This window comes from Athene cunicularia (genome assembly GCF_003259725.1).
Source record: "Athene cunicularia isolate RWA chromosome 26 unlocalized genomic scaffold, athCun1 chr26_part2, whole genome shotgun sequence".
NCBI lineage: Eukaryota > Metazoa > Chordata > Aves > Strigiformes > Strigidae > Athene > Athene cunicularia.
In genome coordinates, this window is record NW_020799137.1 from 710,341 (window position 1) to 729,981 (window position 19,641).

General features: G+C 50.7%; 1 protein-coding gene across 1 annotated transcript; it reads left to right on the forward strand.

The window, feature by feature from the left end:
- Nucleotides 1-2,850: 2,850 nt before the first annotated feature.
- On the forward strand, nucleotides 2,851-12,251 carry LOC113488936 (cryptochrome-2-like). The gene is given in 14 exon segments (XM_026864369.1): nucleotides 2,851-3,345; nucleotides 5,601-5,696; nucleotides 5,699-5,770; nucleotides 6,352-6,492; nucleotides 8,107-8,274; nucleotides 8,440-8,518; nucleotides 8,521-8,570; nucleotides 9,100-9,187; nucleotides 9,190-9,247; nucleotides 10,244-10,293; nucleotides 10,296-10,340; nucleotides 10,863-10,898; nucleotides 10,901-10,951; nucleotides 12,052-12,251. Coding segments are annotated over 14 exon segments (1,629 nt in total).
- The last annotated feature ends 7,390 nt before the right edge of the window (nucleotides 12,252-19,641 follow it).

The following is a 19,641-nucleotide window of genomic DNA, read 5'->3' on the forward strand; positions in this document are numbered from 1 at the left end:
TTGAAGAGTCGGGCTGAGCCAGCGCTGAGGGATCTGGGGGAGTTGGGAAGGGTCAGGGTGAGGGTCATGGTTGGGCTGGAGGAGCTTCAGGGTCTCTTCCAATCCAGAGGATTCTGTAACTCAGACCTTCCCCTTGAGCTTCAAAGCAGCTTTCACCAAATAAATGGCTCTGGCAAAGCCTCTCCCCGAAGGGGTGGCTGAGGCAGCCGCATTTCTCCCACTCCTGAGGCTTTTCCAACCCAGAGGATTCTGGGATTCTGTCTATTTTCTGCCTGCGTTGGATGATTTTTGATGAACAGATGTAATCCAGACGTGGCAGGGAGTCTGCCCGGCCTTGCTGGGTGAATGGCCTTAAGTGACCAGTTCATGGAGATTTAGAAGAGTAATGGTGGATAAATCCTAACACAAAATTGACTGACAGACAGCGCCTGCTCTGCCCTCCCCCATCACCCCAGAGGATCTCCCTCTTGCTCCTGACGGGGCAGGAGTGTCCAAGGGTGCAGCCCCTTGGTGCTGAGCCACCTCCTCCTCTCCGACACCACTCACAGTGCCACCAGGCCTGCATCAGCGCTCCCCCTGATGTTTCTTGTCACCCAGATGTCGGTCCCAGATCCCCACCTGGTCCTGACACCTCTTTGGCTCTGGACTTACTCCCTCCCCAGCGTGCCCCAGCCCATTTTCTGGAGTCCTGCTCCTCACCAGCTCTGATTTCCCCAGTCCCCTGTTCTGGGATCCCCAGAGCTGCTCCTAACCTCGGCCCCGCAGCCCACCCAGGCTCCTTCTAGCCCTGGCCATGTGCCCCCTGCCCTGTGCCCAGTCCCTTCCTGTCCCTGCCCTGGTGTGGTCCCACTGTCCCTGCAGAAGATGCCACCACTGGAAGGGATGGGAATGTCCCCTCCCCACCCCACTGGGCCCCCTCACCCCAGGGCACCCTGGGCTTGGGGTCATCCCATGGACTGTTTGGGGCCGAGAGGCTCCAGGTTTGGGGTGGCCCCATGGGCTGTGTGGGACCCCAACTTTGGTGTCGCCCCATAGGCTGTATGGGGCACTGGGCTCAGGGGGGGCCCATAGGCTATGTGGGGGTGCAGGGTCCTGGGTGTGGGACGGCCCCAAAGGCTGTGGGGGGCCTTGGAGCCCCAGCCCTGGGGCAGCCCCTCGGTGAGGCCAGCTGGTGCGGGCTGGTCCTACGCTCCTCCCATGGGATGCAGGGGACTCTTCTAGCACCCTCTGCCTGGTTTGCTACCCAAAAGTGCCAGCTGGGTGCTCCCTCGAGCAGCAGGAGAGTTGCCTCGTTTTTCCTGTTCTCCCAGGACGTGTGGGCAGGGTGGTGCTCCAGCCGAGGTGCAGAGCAGACACCCCACAAAGCCCAGCTCCCCGTGTTTGGCTACGCCCAGCGCTGCCCAGCACCCGCCAGGTTGCAGGGTTTGCTTGTTGGGGGGGTTACGGCGTGCCTGGGAGCACAGCTGGGTTTATCTCGGTGATGCTGATGAGTGGTTTTGGGAACAGAGGAAGTCAGATCATCTTTTATGATTAAGCTGTTGATTGTGGGTTGAGTGAGTGGGGACAAGGGGATGTCACCTACTGCAGCCATTTGGGAGGGTGTGAGGGGAGCAGCTTGGCTGAAAGAGCTGAACTGCATCAGAGGTTATTGTCTGGTTCTTTGCTAATCCCTAATCTTTTAATTCTTCTCTGGGTGGTAACAGTTGAAATTAGAAGCAGGCGTGGACCCACCTCGGAGGTGAGCGTTGAGCTTCCCCCTTTTATGTGGGAGAGAGCAAGTTGGGGAGATGCTGCTGGGTTTGGTACAAACACAAGGTGGCAGCTGGGCTCGTCGTTTCTGTCTGTCGAGTCCATCGCCCCGGGAGCAGAGCAGCCAGCAGTTGGGGATAGTTTCTCAGACTGCCCAGAGCCATCCCAGACTTAGAGCCAAGATCAGCCCTCCTGCCTGTCCTCTAAACTCAGCTGAAGGAGGTCGAAGGGGAATGAATTTGTGCTAATCCCTACATCAGCCCCGGCTTAGAAAAAGAGTAGTTTTGTGCAGTTATCACTACCCAGCTCTGCTGCAGAGAGAGAAGGGCTTTTGTCCTGATACTTAGAAGCACCATGAGGTCTCCGGGGGCTAGGAAAGGTCGATAAAATCTGTGGCAAACCAATAAATTGAGATATTATGCTCTGGTATCAGTACTGGTTGGGCTGTGCTTTGCTTTCCCTTGTTTCACCTGAAGCCTTAACAGTCTTGTTGGTAAGGAAACATGCTGTGTCTTTCAGATGTCTTCTGCTGAAATCTAGAAAGCCTTTTCACGGCCAGAGCGTTGTATCAGGTCTCTGATGAGATGAGGGCTCCTGCAGAGCTGTTCTCCCTGCAGCCTGTGCTGTATGAACAGAGGTAGAGCTTCCCGAAATCATCTTCGTGCTGTTGACTTGCAGAGGGTTTGCTGATGGTCACATCTGTGGGGTTATAAAATGTTTTTGCAGTAAATGGAGCTCTGGCAGCTCTGTCTGTTTTGATTCCTTCCTTCTGGTGCGTGGTATTAGGATGTAATTTAATTTAGGGATTTAATTTAAGGGCATTTGGGGAAGAAGGCATTTTCTGTGGAGCGCGATGGTGATACTGCTGCGGAATGGTGGGACCTGGCTGAGGAGACGGAGGAGAGCGGTTTGCTTCTGTTTCTGTTTTTCTCTCAGAAAAACATATCAAAAAGCAGAAGAGATTTGTGGTAAAAAGAGATGAGGGCTGTTTGTAGCTCCATTGCTAATTGTTAATTGACCTTGTTCTTTATATAGGGATTGTGTATCCCAAAAGCCAGGGGCTCCCTTCCTCTTTTCACAGGTCCAAGGAGAACAGCCAGGATGCCGCGTCACACCGTTCATCTTTTCTGGAAGGGACTTTGGCTTCTTGACAAGCCAACGCTGCTGGCTGTGATGGAGTCCTCCGTCATCTACCCTGTCTGCATCCTGGACAGAAAGTTCATGATGTCCATGATGCACACAGGGGCCCTGCGCTGGCATTTTCTGCTGCGGTCCCTGGAGGTTCTCCAGAAAAACTTGTGGGAGCTGGGCTCTTGCTTGCTGGTTATTCAAGGAGAGTCTGTTCCTAGGGATCACATCCACAAGTGGAATATCATGCAAGTGGCTCTGGATGCAGAGATGGAACCATTTTGCAAGGAGATGGCGGCCAATGTACGATGTCTGGGAGATGAGCTGGGGTTTGAGGTGCTTTCTCTGGTGGGCCACAGTCTGTGTGATACCAAACGGTACGTGATTGTCCTGAAGACCAGTGAGGTGTCTCCAGGAAGGTTTATTTCAGATTTAACAAGCATTGGGGAGAAAAGGTCTCTCTGCAGAGCCTCCCCACCCTTGAGCAGATCAACACTCCCACCCAACTGGGTGTCATCTGCAACATCCACAGATTCTTCACGATTGCCTATGATAAACGCCCAAACTGCAGGCTGGCTCTAGAGCAGTACACAAAAGGACTGTAATCACACACACACACACACACACACGGTTCCTGGGTATACACTCAGCATAGCCCAGGGAATCTTACCTGAAGGCGTCCCTTCTGGGGGAGGGGGGCGAGAGCACAAACCCGTCGATCTGTCCCTCTGATTTGGTGTCAGATTATCATCCCTCCAAGTTAGGTGCAAACTCGGGGTAGTATTTATCCTAGTTTGTATGTGTGAGTGGGTGGGACTGTGGACAAGCCATTACCTTTTGAGTAACGGCACAGCACATGCCTTGGTGCCAGAGGTACAGCTGGTTTTTGTGGGAAAAAAGGGAGGATGAGGAACAAGGCCAGCAGGCTACTGCAAAAATCATCCCTTGAGAGAAAAGAGTAGAGCAGGAGATAAATCTGTCCTTGAAATGAGTGAAAGAACGGGACCGCGTGGCCTGCACCTCACTTCACATTCCTGCCTGGCGCCACGACAAACACAAATCACAGGACCTCCATCCCATCCTGTGCTTGCTCTGGGCACCCTGTGTCAAGGAAACGTGTGGTTTACAGGTTTCTCGCTGTTTTGCTTTTCTCACGTTTCTAACCCCTAACAGGTGGTTTAGATGTTATGTTGCATTCCTTCTGTGCGTGGAGGGTTATGGATTGTAGGTACTGGGATGTGATTCTGCTGTCGGGAGGGGAGAGAGATGACAGGTGACACAGCCCAAAGACTTAAGCTTTTGCAAGGCACATAGAGACAAACTTTTAAGGCACGTAAAAGTCTAACAGAGGAATGACTAAGGAATTACAGGTCTCCTTCTCAAAGGCATGTTCTAGATTCCTCTCAAATCAACATTTAGGGCAGGAATTGGATAAACCACCATGGTTTGTTTTCTGAAGGAGGTTTGATGGAACAATTATTCTGTTCCCTTCTGGCTTTAAGCCTTTTCTCTCCTCCCCTCTGCTGTATGGGAAGGAGGGTCAACGCTCATATCTCCCAGGAGTTGAGAAGAAGCTTGAAGTAGAGGATGCCTTATGTTTAGCTCTGCATGAGGAGAGGTCAGTGATCCAAAGGGAGGTAAGACTGGGCTAGGGGAGAGCTGGCCACTGGGATGGGACTGCAGATACTTGGGACTTCTGTGTCAGATGCCTCCTCTTGACCTCAGCTCTGTGTCGGCGATGGAGGCTTGGGTCTTCCCACCTTGGGGGAATCCTGTTAATTCCTGAATGTTGTTCTCGGGTAGTCCCATGATAAAACTCATGTAAGTATGGGGATATATCAGTTCCTGTATTTTTTTTGCACTGTTTTTTTTTCCCCCTCTTTCTTCCCTAATTTGTTTATTTGCGTTTTTTAATGCTTCCCAGCAGGACTGTGTTATGTCAGTGCTCTGAGAGCTGCACTAGCCCCTTCTTCTGCAGGTTACTGCAACAGAGCTAAGCCCGTTTTTTTTCTAGGTAAGTAGAAAGATCTCTATTGATATCTGAGTTGATTCATGGTTTCTGAGAAGTCTGCATACCACTGACACTTCCTGGAACTTCCTCCTCTGTGTTTTACAGGGGGTGAAAAAACATACCCTGATGCTCTTCAAGCCTCATAATGGGGAAGCCTCAGCAGCGGCTGCAGGAGAGACGCGGGGGGACTGCTCAGAGGTGTGGGCTTGGGGAGCCCCCACCTTGGTTAAGAAGGACCAGCTGGGGAGGTGGCTCAGGGAGCTGGTCTGCCTCCTTCCCTATGAAACCTCTCCTTGGAGACATGGGATTTGTAACGGCCTTGGGAGGCAGAACCAGAGCCCCAGAATTACGTTTAGAGTCTGAGGAGGCTCTTAGCTCCCTCTCAGGGGTGGATGAAACAGCTGCGGGAAGCTGCAGAGGAGGTGCCTCCGAGTCTTATGTAGTGGATGGATGTCTGAGCTCTGGGGGCTGCAGCTGATGGCTCTGAGCGCTGTAATTTGGTGGGTCTGTTCCTCTTCCCCCAATTCAGGCTAGAATTACCTGCAGTGATTGCAGGATGAGCTCTTTCTTCCCCAAGGAGAGTGCAGCCTGGGGTTTCTGGCTGTGCTTTCATTCCCCTCTGCTCTGGCTTTGCTGCGACAGAGGAGACCTTGGCATGTGCAACGGGCAGGGGTCTTCCTCCCTCTTCTGGCTCTGGTTCCTTCTTTGCAAGAGGCCTCTCTTCCACATTAGGAGATGTAGGGCCCCTGACCCGGGCCTGGCTGAGTGCTACAGGGTGCCTCTCCCTGTGGATTTGAAGATTCCCCCCTGAAGAGCCTTTCCCCCTGGAGAGGAGACGAGACCCAAGGGCTACAACGCCTGGAGGAACACTTGACTGACCAGGTCAGCTCTGATTTTACATGGGTGAGGATGGTGGTTCTAGATGGGCTGAGCTTAGTGTCCACCTTGCTCCTTTTATGTGTGGTTGTGTCTAGACCTCAGGAAACCTCTCAGCTGTTCCAGCTCTAGCGAGTTTTTCCCCACCAGGGCTCAGCTCTTGGCAGCCAAGCCTGCCTTGGTGCTGGCTGCTTTAAAGCAGATGCTTTACCCACTCGCAATGTCATAAAGTGGAAAAGGTTTTCAGTGCGGTGTTGCTGAACCAAGAGAGCTGTTCCCTGTGTTACAAAATCACCCGGGTCTCTGGGGAGAGCGGAGCTTCACAGCACCCATGGGTGAGACGTGCCCTTGACCTTGGGCTTGGAGGACGTCTGTGTATTTGGAGATCTTGAAGGAGGATGGCAGCCTGGTCTCACGATTTTTTTGTCCCTGACGGGGGTATTTGTGGGAGGATGGGTGGTGGGAGATGACAATGAACCGGCCTCTGTGATGCAGAAGCCAACTGCCAAGAGTTTTTTCCCTGTTTCATGTGACATGAAACATGTCACCTTGTACTGCCTGAACCTGGATTTCTGTTTCCCTTTTAGGGCTGGGTGGCAAGTTCTACTAAACCAAGAACAGTTCTAAATTCACTGCTTCCAAACACCACAGGCCTGAGCCCTTATTTCAGTATGGGCTGTCTGTCAGTTCGCAACTTTTTTTATAGGTTGTCAAACATTTATGCACAGGTAAGAAAATAACTGGTCGTAGTTAAGGAAATCCAGCACTCATGTGCCTGGCCTATGAGGCAAAGATTTAACACTTGGATAACCTTGGCAGAGACCTGGTGCATCGAAAAATGCTACTTTGCTACTGTATTCTCGCAACGCCTGTGAAATCTGACTGGCTTTGTGTGTTGTGTGAAACACCTGTGAATGTATACAGCTTTTCCCAATTCAGTTTTAGAAATATGATAATAAACAGGGAGCAATGAGACCTGGAAGCATCAGGAAAGCCCAGGAAAACCCTCCTAAAATTCAAGGAGTTCAAGATGTCTGCCTGATGTTTAAATGAAGTTTTTGATCAGTTTAGCCTGTTCAGGCAGTTTTATTTTCAGGAAGCATCTGTCTTCATCTTAGACAAGTTTTGAATACAGCATAAGCCAAAACCAACTTCTGAAAACTGATTTGATTCTTAAGAAAAAGTATGATTGAAACCAACCAAAGAAAACCAACATCTCCCTGAACATCATTCTTAAGAGTATCTCTTTAAACGTGGCTCAGCCACCTAAGTTCAGCTAGCTGAGCAGTTAATATGTAAATAAACACGTTTGGTTTAAGAAATCCCGGTGTAACACCATTTTGGAAGACAGAGAATGTTTGAGGTAACACTGAGGTCTAACAGAGTTCAGCTTTTGCTTTGGGGCATGTAGTATTGCTTCAGACCTTTGATTTCTTTGGCTTTCATGGTAAGGTGGCAGGAAGCCAGTAGTGTCGTTAGATTAATCTTTATTTTATGGGCCTGAGAGTCACAAAATGAGTGAGACTGCAATGGTGTATATGAATGAGTTTCACTGAGGGCGAATGCCGGGGGCTGCCCTTGAGCCACAACAACCCCCAGCAGGGCTACAGGCCTGGGGAGGAGTGGCTGGAGAGCTGCCGGTCAGACAGGGACTGGGGGGGTGAGAATGAGCCAGCAGTGTGCCCAGGGGGCCAAGAAGGCCAATGGCATCCTGGCTTGTGTCAGCACTGGTGTGGCCAGCAGGGACAGGCAAGGGATCTGAGCCCTGGGCTGGGCACTGGGGAGGCCGCCCCTCGATGAGGGGGTTCAGTTCTGGGCCCCTCACCCCAAAAAGGCCATTGAGTCACTCGAGCGTGTCCAGAGAAGGGCAACGGAGCTGGGGCAGGGTCTGGAGCACAGGTCTGCTGGGGAGCGGCTGGGGGAACTGGGGGGGTTCAGTCTGGAGAAGAGGAGGCTGAGGGGAGACCTCCTGGCCCTCTGCAACTCCCTGCCAGGAGGGGGCAGAGAGGGGGGCTGAGTCTCTGGAGCCAAGGAGCCAGCGCCAGGCCCCGAGGGAATGGCCTCAAGCTGCCCAGGGCAGGGTCAGGCTGGCTCTGAGGAAGGATTTCTGTGCAGAAGGGGCTGTTGGGCGTTGGGATGGGCTGCCCAGGGCAGGGGGGGAGTCCTCGGGATCCCTGGGGGGGTTGAAGAGTCGGGCTGAGCCAGCGCTGAGGGATCTGGGGGAGTTGGGAACGGTCAGGGTGAGGGTCATGGTTGGGCTGGAGGAGCTTCAGGGGCTTTTCCAGCCCAGAGGATTCTGTGATTCTGTGAACTGACGCTTTCACCTCATGTGTCTTTTGCAGGCCAAGCATCACTCTCTGCCCCCGGTGTGGCTCCAAGGGCAGCTTCTGTGGAGGGAACCCTGTGGGGTGGCATCAGCAATACCAAACTTCACCAGAATGGTTGGGAACCCCATCTGCCTTCAGGTCAGTTGGTATGAGGATGCAGAGAGGCTCCACAAACAGAGAAAGGTAACAAGATGCATTGTCACAACTGCTACATTTCAGTTTTTCTGTTGCCTTGGGATTGGTCTCTGCTGGCTATTTGAGGTGGAGCTTACAGCAGCGTGTAGGAAAGAAGTTCTGAAGCTTTGTGTGGGAAGGCTGATGTTTCTTTTCTGCTGCAGGCACAGACAGACAGGGATCCCGTGGATCGATGTGGTTATGACCCCACTGTGCCAGGAGGGCTGGATCCATCACCTTGCTCGGCACACAGTCGCTTCCTGCTGCGGAGGGACCTTTGGATCAGCTGGGAAGAGGGCATGAAGGTTCACTTCTGTTTTTTTGTTTTTTATGTTCTGGTTGACCTTGAGGAACCCCTGTGAAATGTGAACCTGGCAGTGGGCGGTTCTGTTGTAGAGCAGTGCTCCATACTGAGCCTCGCTAGAAACCTCACGGGTTATGAAACCTCATGGTTTATGAAATCTCATGGTTTATGAAACCTCATGGTCTCTCGCTCAAGTCTTAGCCCTTCTGCGCTCGGTGCAGCAGTGAGAGGTCGTTCCCATCCCCAAGGCCTGATGATTTTGGATGATATTGGAGACCTGCTCAGTCTGCAGCAGACCTCTAAGCCAGACCTGGGCTCTGGGTTGCTCCACCACAAGGTCCTGTTCTAGCTTCCTTCTGACAAAGTCTCTTGCTGGAGACCCTTCCCTGTGTGCCCTGTGGGAAGGGCAGCCCAGACCAGCCCAGTGCCAAGCTTCACCCTTCACCTCTCAGCCTGTTTGAGAGTTTTCTTGCCACAAATGCAGCCATTTCAGGGGTGTTTCTCTTTTTCTTGCCATCCCTGAAGCGCAGGTGTTTGAAGAGCTGCTCTTAGATGCTGACTACAGCATCAGCACACGGAACTGGATGTGGATGTCAGCTAGTGCGTTCTTCCACCAGGTGGAATCTTCTGCCCCGTCCACTTTGGGAAGCACATGGACCCCAAGGGGCAGGACCTCTGGTAGGGCGATGGCTTGGTGCCATCTGCTCTGTTAGTGCTTCCCCAGCTCCTCTGACAGCAGGAGATGATGAACTCGGTCTGTGTGACACACATTCCCCTGCGAAACAGGGGTCATAGCAGTGGTTTTATTGAACACAGAAGGAAATCGAGGCACAGAGAAGCAGAGAATACCCATGGTTGCACAGGTGATGACTGATCGGGGTGTTGTAGTGATTTGTGGGCTCCTGCTGGCTCCAGCACCATGGGAGGCAGTCACCATCACTGGGCTGACTCCTCTTTCTAAAGGACTTGAGTAAAACTTCCCACCTTTCCCCCCTGGCTCCAGTATGTGCCGCGTTTCTTGGTTTTGTAGGTGGTCTGCTTAATTTCAGACACTTTGATTTTATTTTCCACTCCGAGTGAGTTCTCTTTGCTTCAGAGTCTCAGTTTCCTTATCTCTTGATAAGGTACTGACGGGCTTTCGCATAAGTAGTGGGTGATTCTACAGCTGACCGCAAGACTCTGTTGATGTCGAGCAAATAACCCCATTTCCTCACGTCTCCTCTTCCTCACACCCTGTCTAGCTTTGTGTCTTGTCAAGGGGAAGCCCATGCTGACATACCTGACAGAGTGGGACAGAAAATTACTTTCCCATTCTGTAAGGTTTTTTTAGATTTTTTGAAATTCAGTTTTGGAAGGTACGAAAGTTTAGGATGAAACATCAGTGAAAATGTTAAAAACCAAAATATTTTGGATGAAGTTAAAAGTGAAGGAATGTTTAAATCAACGCATTTATTCCGTGCTGTAAAGTTAACTAGTGGAAGATATCACCCTATGGAGGTTTCAGAACATAAAACCAGGGGGGGTTGTGCAAAATGAATCAGAACTTTCCCATGGATTGTGGTATCAGTATAACCACCCAAGAATTAATATAGCATAGGTTGGTTTACACTTCTCTTAAATGTATGAGTATTTGTCTGCAGGATTATAAAACCCCATACTATTCCTGTTTTGTAGGAAATACTTGCCTATACTAAAGAACTTTCCCTCCAAGTACATCTCCGAGGATGAACAGCCTCTGAAGAGGAACAGAAGCAAGCAGTGTGTATCACAGGTAATTCATTAAGATACCTTGCTAAGGATTTTGCTGCTGCAAACTGTCCAAAATAATGACATGTGTGAGATGCAAGTATCACACTTCCAACAGAAGCCATGCGTTTATCTTCTGAAAGTGGATTCATCTAGCAGTCTAACTTCCATCAATTCTCTTTAAAGTTTTTTACCAGAGTCTAATTTCAGAGTACATATTTTTGCCTGAACTTCATGTCCTAAAACTATTGGACGACTCTTTTAAGTTGTTGCCTTCGCATTTATCTGTCTGGGCTTTAAATAGTGTCTGAACATCTTGTGCTTTATGCTTGCTCTAATGTGTCTCTGGAATCTCTTGTAAGCTTATGTTTAAATGGGAGCTCTTACGCTTTGATGGAGAGAAATAGGCACTTCTGAAGAGTGTGTCACACGGTCTATCTTAGATGATATTTATTTTAAGAAAAGCTGCAAGCATTTGCCCTGGTGCGAATCCACGGAAACGTCCTTGGTTAGTTCTGTAAAGGCCACAGTCTCCGTGTTGCACCAGGTCAAGATTATCCCTTCCCGCTGGTGAGCCACGGGGAAGCAGCGATCACGCCGCGCGGCTGAGGAAGCGCGTCGGGGCAGAGCAGCGATGTCAGCCTGGCGCACGGGACGTAGGAGCTGCAGCAGTCCAGTGCACTGTGAGGCGGAGGCTCTTACCACCTTTGGGCGTTGGTTTTGTGTTGATTTCCAGGACGACTTTCCTCTTGGTTTCCAGCTCCATGTGCTGCTCTTCTAGTTCCCATTAAAATGGGAAACCAGAAGTGGAGCAGCGTCCCTTCCCTTCGGGCTGCTCTTGCAGGGTGGGAGCTTGCTTGTGCCTGCTGGGTGAGCGCCCTCCTAAAAGCCAGACCTTCTGTAGCTCTCACAGACAAAATCCCCAGTCCCCAGCTTTGCCAGGTGTATCGCAAAGGTGCAGAAATCTCTGTAGCTCTGCCCAGGCCTCTTGCGAACCAGAGCATTTTTGTTTGTTCTTTTTACCATGATCTACCCCGCCCCACAGCAGGGATTATTTGAGATTCCCACTGACCACTAAGGAACAAAACGCCCTTGGGAGCTGAGGCGCTCTAAGAAATTTATCTTCTGACCTTGTTTTCTAAATAAGTATATGCATAACAAAACGGCAGTTATTGGTAAGGCTGGAACACTTGAAATTGGGGGGAGCCTGGATTAATTAGGTATTTCCCATCACACAGATGTTTCACTTCAATGGCCTCAGTGCTCTTCAGATTGAAATCCTAGGGCTTATGATGAGCTCTTAGCCTCGCAAGAATCCTCTGCAGGAAGGAAAGTGAAGCCATATTTTTGTATTTAAGAGTATGCCATAGCAGCCTACAGGTATATTGTAGAAATCCAACATGCAGCAGCTGAGGGGAGTCTTAGGTACTCCTGCCATAATCGCTGTGCTCAGAAGGAATTAATTGCTCCCAATCCTGTGCTTGCTAATGCATCCAGGAGGCTGCACATTGGTACCTTCTAAATACAACCCATATATGCTGACAGTTCTCCTGCAAACCCTCTGGTATAGGGGACTAAATGTCGTTGTGATTGCTGTTGGAGATAAGGAAAGCCAAAACTGAGAACCGGAGTCCCCTACGCCCAGTATTATTCTTGTTGCCTGTAAATAGAAGCATTTTCTGGCATGCTTTGTAACTTCACTGCTACTGTCGTTGCAGGCTGCAGTGTCAGGAAAGGACTCGTGAACTTTGATTCCTTCCTTCTTGCTGTAGATGATACAGATGACCCGATGGAAATGAAGGTAAAGCATGAGCTCTGTGAAGAAAACATTTCAAAAGGAAAAATGGCCAGGATGACAGAACAAACTGAGATCCTGTCAGGGATTACCTGCTGGGAACCAAAACATGGCCCAAGGGGCAAGCCAGAGGCCAGCTGAACTGGATCAACTGTACTCGGTACTTTGCCTTGCAAATGGAGTCTCTCCTGTGAACTGACCAAGAACGTGTCGTGTCTTGAATGTGTGTGCTATTTTGCAGTTATTCTGAATGAAATTGTCTGTCTGTGAGTGCCTCACCAGCCGTTTGTTGCAGCTGGTTGGTAAACTCAAGAGGTGACTGGTTTTGACAGGCCATGACGCTACAGTATTGTTCAAATCCACATGATGTTCGTGCACCTGTATAAATAGTTTTAGTGATAAATACTAGTCCTTCCAACACGCCAGATAAATGTCAGCTGAAGAAGATATGCACATTAATATGACCACACATTAATGTTCAAAGCTGGATTTGCCTGTCTTGTAGAGACAGAGGCTTAGGGATTTTCAGATATGGTTTTTAAGTTCACGGTTTGTGCTTGCAGTCCCCACTTTGGGGAGATACATCAGAATGCAGCTGTGTTGGTTGTGTGTAGTTCTCATGACTTAAGTGGGACTATGTATGCATTTTAAGGGCGATGTTGCAAAATGTCTCACTGAATTAGGGCTGATGTACCATAACTCTCCTTCTTGGCTAATTCCTCTAGAACTGTAAGGTAGATATTATTTCTATCATGTACCACATGTAAAAATTTATCCTTCCATTGAAATGTCTTGTTGTGAAGTTTCACAAGGGTGGATTAAGCAATTATCTTTATTGTGGTTGGGGTTTTGATGGGGGGTTTTAATCACTGTAGGTACTATTTTTAGTTTGAAAAGAAATAAAATTTATTCCCAACATGAAAAATGTAAGGTCTCTAGAGCAATCTATCATCACAATTGGCATCCATCTGTCCTCTTTGGAAACCTGGCTGCAAGAAAACTCTAGCAGCAAGTCAGTGCACCCAAACTCCTTCACCTTGAGTCCATGGACTCAGTGCAGAAGCAGCACAGAACCCACATGCCCCAGGAGGAGGCCAAAACCTGCTCCTAGCAGCATCTTCCAACGGTGCTGGTGACCTGCGGGACCTGTTAGGGAAGCACACACTGGTTTTGCCTTCTGCTTTGAGAGTAAACAGAAAAGTGACAAGGACTGTCAGGCTGATCTGAGAGGCCGGTCGTGCCCTCCCACTGCACCAAGCCTCCACCGAGCTCCTGGAAGTCCTGGTTGTTCCTTGACATTTCAGCAAACCTAACAATTGGCAAGGATGACCAGAAGAGGTCATTTGCAAGGATGACCGAACCCTTTCTGAGAAGGAGGAGGCCGATGAAGCGCTTGTTGCATCAGGGAAGATGTCTGCTGCTCTGAAGCCTCCTGGCATCCATCAGTTTTTTAATTGGGTTCCTTCCTGTGCTTAAAGCAATTTATTGCATCCGCCTCTGCAGTGCTGTTCGTGCAGGTGGCCACAGGAATGCCTCATGTGGTTCTTGCCTCATGTTTTAAGGCATAGACATTGCCTTCAAGCCCTAAACGGGCTGGTCTTCAATTACCTAAACCATCTCTGCCTTGGAGTGCTTTGTGTCACCAGAGCTTCACTGTGAGCCCTGGGGACCACCCAGTGCAGCAGGACCATCAGCAGCTATCAAAAGTTTTCTGCTGTTCAGCATCGCCTCTAACATTGTGGCACAGGAGAGGACTTTGGATGCTCAACGGTCTCAGGAATGTGCATGCAGCCACATCTGCCCTAGGAGGAGAGACTTTCAACCATGCAGGTGGCTCTGGTCAGCCCTCAAAGGAGTCGGGAGGATCAAGGGCTCTTTGGGACTTTTTGTTGCAAAGCAGCTGCATGGTCTGGTCTTTGGTTGGAAGGAAGGGGCAGGGCTTGTGCCTGCTAAGGAGTTGAGGTGGGAGTAGGAGCAATGTTTGAGCAGGAAACAGCAAGGGAAATTGAACTCTGAACCAGCTGCTTCAGGCTCACAAAGTAGCCGTGGAGAAGTTTGTATGAAGCAGGAGGACTGAGGTCTAGTTTGTGACCTCATGGCAAAAAACTTGCTCAGTAAAAGTAAATTATTGAAAGAGGATATTCATCTCTGCATCTTCTTTTTCTCTGCAGTAGGGAACCTGACCTTAGAGGCAACAGTATTTGCATGTGGAATCGTTCAGATCTTGAGCCAACAAAATGCGCTGGGCCTTCTGCCGATGCAGATCTGTGAGTTCTGGGGCATGGAGATGAGCGATAGCATCTGCTGTGCACGGCTGGTGTGAGGCATAGCCACTGCAGCCTGGCGGTGGTAATGTCTGAATTTGGCTCATCTTAAGTTCATTCACTACAGTATGGAAAGTGATGATGGCCGATCTTGCTTGCTTTTTTTTTTTTTTCTTTTTTTTTCTTTTTTTTTTTCTTTTTTTCTTTTTTTGCCACTTCTGCCCCTCCCTTGGCTCCCTCACACCTCTCCAACATGCAAAAAGCTTCTCTGTATGTCCAGGTGATATTTTTCCTCATTCTTCCTTCTTTATGAGGCTTATCTTTTTAAGTTTACATTTTGGGGGTTGTGAGTTAGGGCTTTGGGTGTCTCTTCTGATCTCATGTCCTTCGGTTTGTGTCACAGTTGACGGAAACAGGTGCTTACGCTGTGGTGAATCATGCCATAGGTAGGTGGCCAAATCAGGTCATCTGCCTGCAGTGACTTCTGCTTCAGGGGGGCCTTTCCCAACCAGATGCAGCTGCTTTAGCATTCTGACAACAGTAGAGCTGATGAGACAGCTTCCTGCCCTGATGTTCAAGAAACCTGCACTGCTAATAGTGTTCACCAGTTCAACCAACTTCACTGGCTGGCCTGAAGGACTGAAATCACTAGCTGAAAACAGGAATGACTGCATAAGCTTATCCTGGAGGACTCGCCCCTGGATGGTGATGGGTGGGTCTTTGCAGCAGAGGGCAGTTCCATGCCTCACCTCGATAAATTCATCTCCAAGGCATGAGGTGATCTAGAGTGAACCTTGCCTAGGAAGTACTGCTGTCACTGATCCTATTAGTCTTGTGCTGAAGCATTTATATTCCAACATCTTGATAACATCTTTAAAATAACTTCCTTCTCCAAGTGATAAAGGAGCCAACAAGGAGAGGTGCTGTGCTGGACCTTGTTCTCACTAACAAGGAGGGGTTGATGGGGAGTGTGAAGCTCAAGGGCAGCCTTGGCTGCAGTGACCATGCAATGGAGTTCAAGATCCTTAGTGCAGCAAGGAGGGCGTGCAGCAATCTTGCTACCCTGGACCTCAGAAGAGCAGACTTTGGGATCTTCAGGGATCTGCAGGGATCTGCCTGGCTGAGTAACATGGGATAGAGCCCTGGAGGGAAGAGGGGCCCAAGAAAGCTGGTTAATATTCAAGGGTTGCCTCCTCTAAGCTCAGGAGCGATGCATTCCGACAAAGAGGAAGTCAGGAAAATACGCCGGAAGGTCTGCATGGATGAACAAGGAGCTTCTGGAAAAATTCAAACACAGAAGGGAAGTGTACAGAGGGTGGAAGTAAGGACAGGTAGCCTGGGAGGAATGAAGAGAAATTGTCCGAGCAGGCAGGGATCAGGTTAGGAAGGCCAAAGACCTGGTAGAATTAAATCTGGCTGGGGGTGTCAAGGGCAACAGAAAAAGCTTCCACAGGTATGTTGTTGATAAAAGGAAGACTAGGGAAAATGTGAGCCCTCTCTGGAAGGAAATGAGAGAATTGGTTACCAGGGACATGGGAAAACTGAGAGTCTCAATAGCTTTTTTGCTTCAGTCTTCACTGGCAAATGCTCCAGCCACACCTCCCAAGTTGCAGAAAGCAAAGGAATGAAGAACCCCCCACTGTAGAAGGTCAGGTTCAAGAACATCTAAGGAACCCGAAGGTGCACAAATCCATGGGACCTGATGAAATGCATCTGCAGGTCCTGAGGGAACTGGTGGATGAAGTGGTTAAGCCACTGTCCATCATATTGGAGAAGTTGTGGCAGTCCAGTGAAGTTCCCACTGACTGGAAAAGGGGAAACAAACCCCCCACTTTTAAAAAGGAAAAAGAGTCAGGGATCTACAGGCCAGTCAGTCTCACCTCTGTGCCTGGCAAGATCCTAGAAACTCTGCTGGGGCACATGGAAAATAAGGAGGGGATTGGTGACAGCCAACGGGGCTTCACGGAGGGCAAATCATCGCTGACAAATTTGGTGGCCTTCTACGACTGGGTTACGGTGTTGGTGGACAAGGGAAGAGCAACTGAAGTCATCTACCTGGACTTGTGCAAAGCATCTGACACTGTCCTGCACAACATCCCTGTCTCTAAACTGGGGAGACGTGGATTTGAGAGATGGAGCACTCGGGGGGTGAGGAATTGCCGGGGTGGTTGCAGAGTTGCTGTCAATGGCTCCACGTCCAAGTGGAGAGTGGTGACAAGTGGCATCCTCAGGGGCTGGTGTTGGGACCGGCGCTGTTCAACATCTTTGTTGGTGTCACAGAGAGTGGGACTGAGCCATGCTCAGCCAGTTCGCTGAAGACACCGAGCTGTGTGGTGCAGGTGACACACTGGAGGGAAGGGATCCACCATCCAGGGGGACTTGGACAGGCTGGAGATGACGGATGTGCAAACCTCATGGAGTTCAGCAAGGCCAAGTGCAAGGTCGTCAGGACAATCCCAAGCACAAATCCAGGCAGGGGATGGAGAGCAGCCCCAAGGAGAAGGACTTGGGGGTATTAGTGGTTGGAAAACTGACTGTGAGCCAGCAACGTGCCCTCACAGCCCAGAAAGCCAACCATGTCCTGGGCTGCACCCAGAGCAGTGTGGGCAGCAGGGCGAGGGGGGGGATTCTCCCCCTCTGCTCTGCCCTCATCAGACCCCCCTGCAGTGCTGGGTCCAGCTCTGGGGCACCAACAGCAGAAGGACACGGACCTGCTCGAGCAGGGCCAGAGGAGGCCACGGAGATGCTGGGGGGGCTGGAGCACCCCCTGTGAGGACAGGCTGAGAGAGTCGGGGGGTTCAGCTGGAGAAGAGAAGGCTCTGGGGAGACCTTAGAGAGGCCCCCCAGGGCTGAAAGGGGCTGCAGGAAAGGGGGGAGGGACTCGTCACCGGGGGTGTAGGAATAGGATAAAGGGTAACAGTTTTAAACTGAAAGAGGGGAGATTTAAGGGAAGAAATTCTTCCCTGTGAGGGGGGTGAGGCCCTGGCACAGGTTGCCCAGAGGAGCTGTGGCTGCCCCCTCCCTGGAAGGGTTCCAGACCATGTTGGACGGGGCTTTGGGCAACCTGGGCTAGTGGAAGGTGGCCCTGCCTGGGACAGGGGGGTGGGACTGGATGGTCTTCAGGTCCCATCTCAAATCGTTCTAGGATTCTATGATCTCAGTGGCAAGTTTGACAAGAGTTAAGTCTTTACAATATCCATAAAGGTGAGGAAAGGATGCACCTGTCTGGCTGCTTTTCTAATTGGAGTGTCAGACCAACAAGCCACACAATCCCCTTGAAGAGAAGACAAGCCTGGCATTTGATAAATGAACTGCTTGTCCGTTCTGCACACAAGTATCTGCTTCATCAGACACGCAGTGAATTCAAGGTCAAAACCAAATGTTGCCATATGAAGATGCAGGAAAAGGAGACAGTCAGTTGAACTGGTTTTCCCCACACTGTGTTAAAACTGGTGATCATGTGAAGTCTATGGGTCTGTTTTGCAATTTAGGGAAAGCTGAGTTATACCTCACTCAACGCATTTGAATTTAACACCAGGAAAAAGTTGTCTATGAGAAAATCTTAGAGAAATTTTTAGTCCAGCTTCCTGTATATGATCTACCTCGCTGTTAACAGAGGCTGCAGTACTTTGCTGTGCTGGCTGTGTGTGTGGTGGGGATTTTGGTAGCGGGGAGGGGGCTGCAGCAGTGGCCCCTGTGAGAAGCTGCTCAGAAGCTCCTCCGGCTCCAAGTCAGACCCGCCTCTGGCCGAGGCTGAGCCAGTTAGTGACGGTGGCTGTGCCTCTGCGATAGCGTGTTTAAGAAGGGGAATCTGTGAGGGGGTCGGGACTGGTGAGGAGGAGTTACAAGAAGGACACCTCTGCGAACAAAGGACACCTCTGCGAACACCGAGGGCAGTGACGGAAGGACGAGAGGGCGGGGAGGTGCGGTGGGGCAGAGCCCCCTGCATCCCCTGGCGAGACGGCAGGGGCACCCCCTGCCACCCACGGGGGTCCACGGTGGAGCAGAGGCCGACCGGTGGCCTGGGGAGGACCCCACACCGGAGCAGGCAGCTGCACCCGAAGGTGTCCGGGGCTCTGAGGGGAGAAGCAGCCCCCGCTGTGGTAGTTCAGGACTGCAACACGCGGGGATCCCACGCCCGAGCAGCCCGGGGACGGCTGCGGCCCGTGGGGAGAACTCATGATGGAAAAAGTTCATGGAGGACTGTCTGGTGTGAGAGGGGAGTCACGTGGAGCAGGGGAAGAACGCACAAGAGTGCTTTTCCCCACCTTGGAGGAAGAAGTGGGAACTGACTGAAACCCCCCGTTCCCTGCCCCTTCCTTCCAACCAAAGACCAGACCATGCAGCTGCTTTGCAACAAAAAGTCCCAAAGAGCCCTTGATCCTCCCGACTCCTTTGAGGGCTGACCAGAGCCACCTGCATGGTTGAAAGTCTCTCCTCCTAGGGCAGATGTGGCTGCATGCACATTCCTGAGACCGTTGAGCATCCAAAGTCCTCTCCTGTGCCACAATGTTAGAGGCGATGCTGAACAGCAGAAAACTTTTGATAGCTGCTGATGGTCCTGCTGCACTGGGTGGTCCCCAGGGCTCACAGTGAAGCTCTGGTGACACAAAGCACTCCAAGGCAGAGATGGTTTAGGTAATTGAAGACCAGCCCGTTTAGGGCTTGAAGGCAATGTCTATGCCTTAAAACATGAGGCAAGAACCACATGAGGCATTCCTGTGGCCACCTGCACGAACAGCACTGCAGAGGCGGATGCAATAAATTGCTTTAAGCACAGGAAGGAACCCAATTAAAAAACTGATGGATGCCAGGAGGCTTCAGAGCAGCAGACATCTTCCCTGATGCAACAAGCGCTTCATCGGCCTCCTCCTTCTCAGAAAGGGTTCGGTCATCCTTGCAAATGACCTCTTCTGGTCATCCTTGCCAATCGTTAGGTTTGCTGAAATGTCAAGGAACAACCAGGACTTCCAGGAGCTCGGTGGAGGCTTGGTGCAGTGGGAGGGCACGACCGGCCTCTCAGATCAGCCTGACAGTCCTTGTCACTTTTCTGTTTACTCTCAAAGCAGAAGGCAAAACCAGTGTGTGCTTCCCTAACAGGTCCCGCAGGTCACCAGCACCGTTGGAAGATGCTGCTAGGAGCAGGTTTTGGCCTCCTCCTGGGGCATGTGGGTTCTGTGCTGCTTCTGCACTGAGTCCATGGACTCAAGGTGAAGGAGTTTGGGTGCACTGACTTGCTGCTAGAGTTTTCTTGCAGCCAGGTTTCC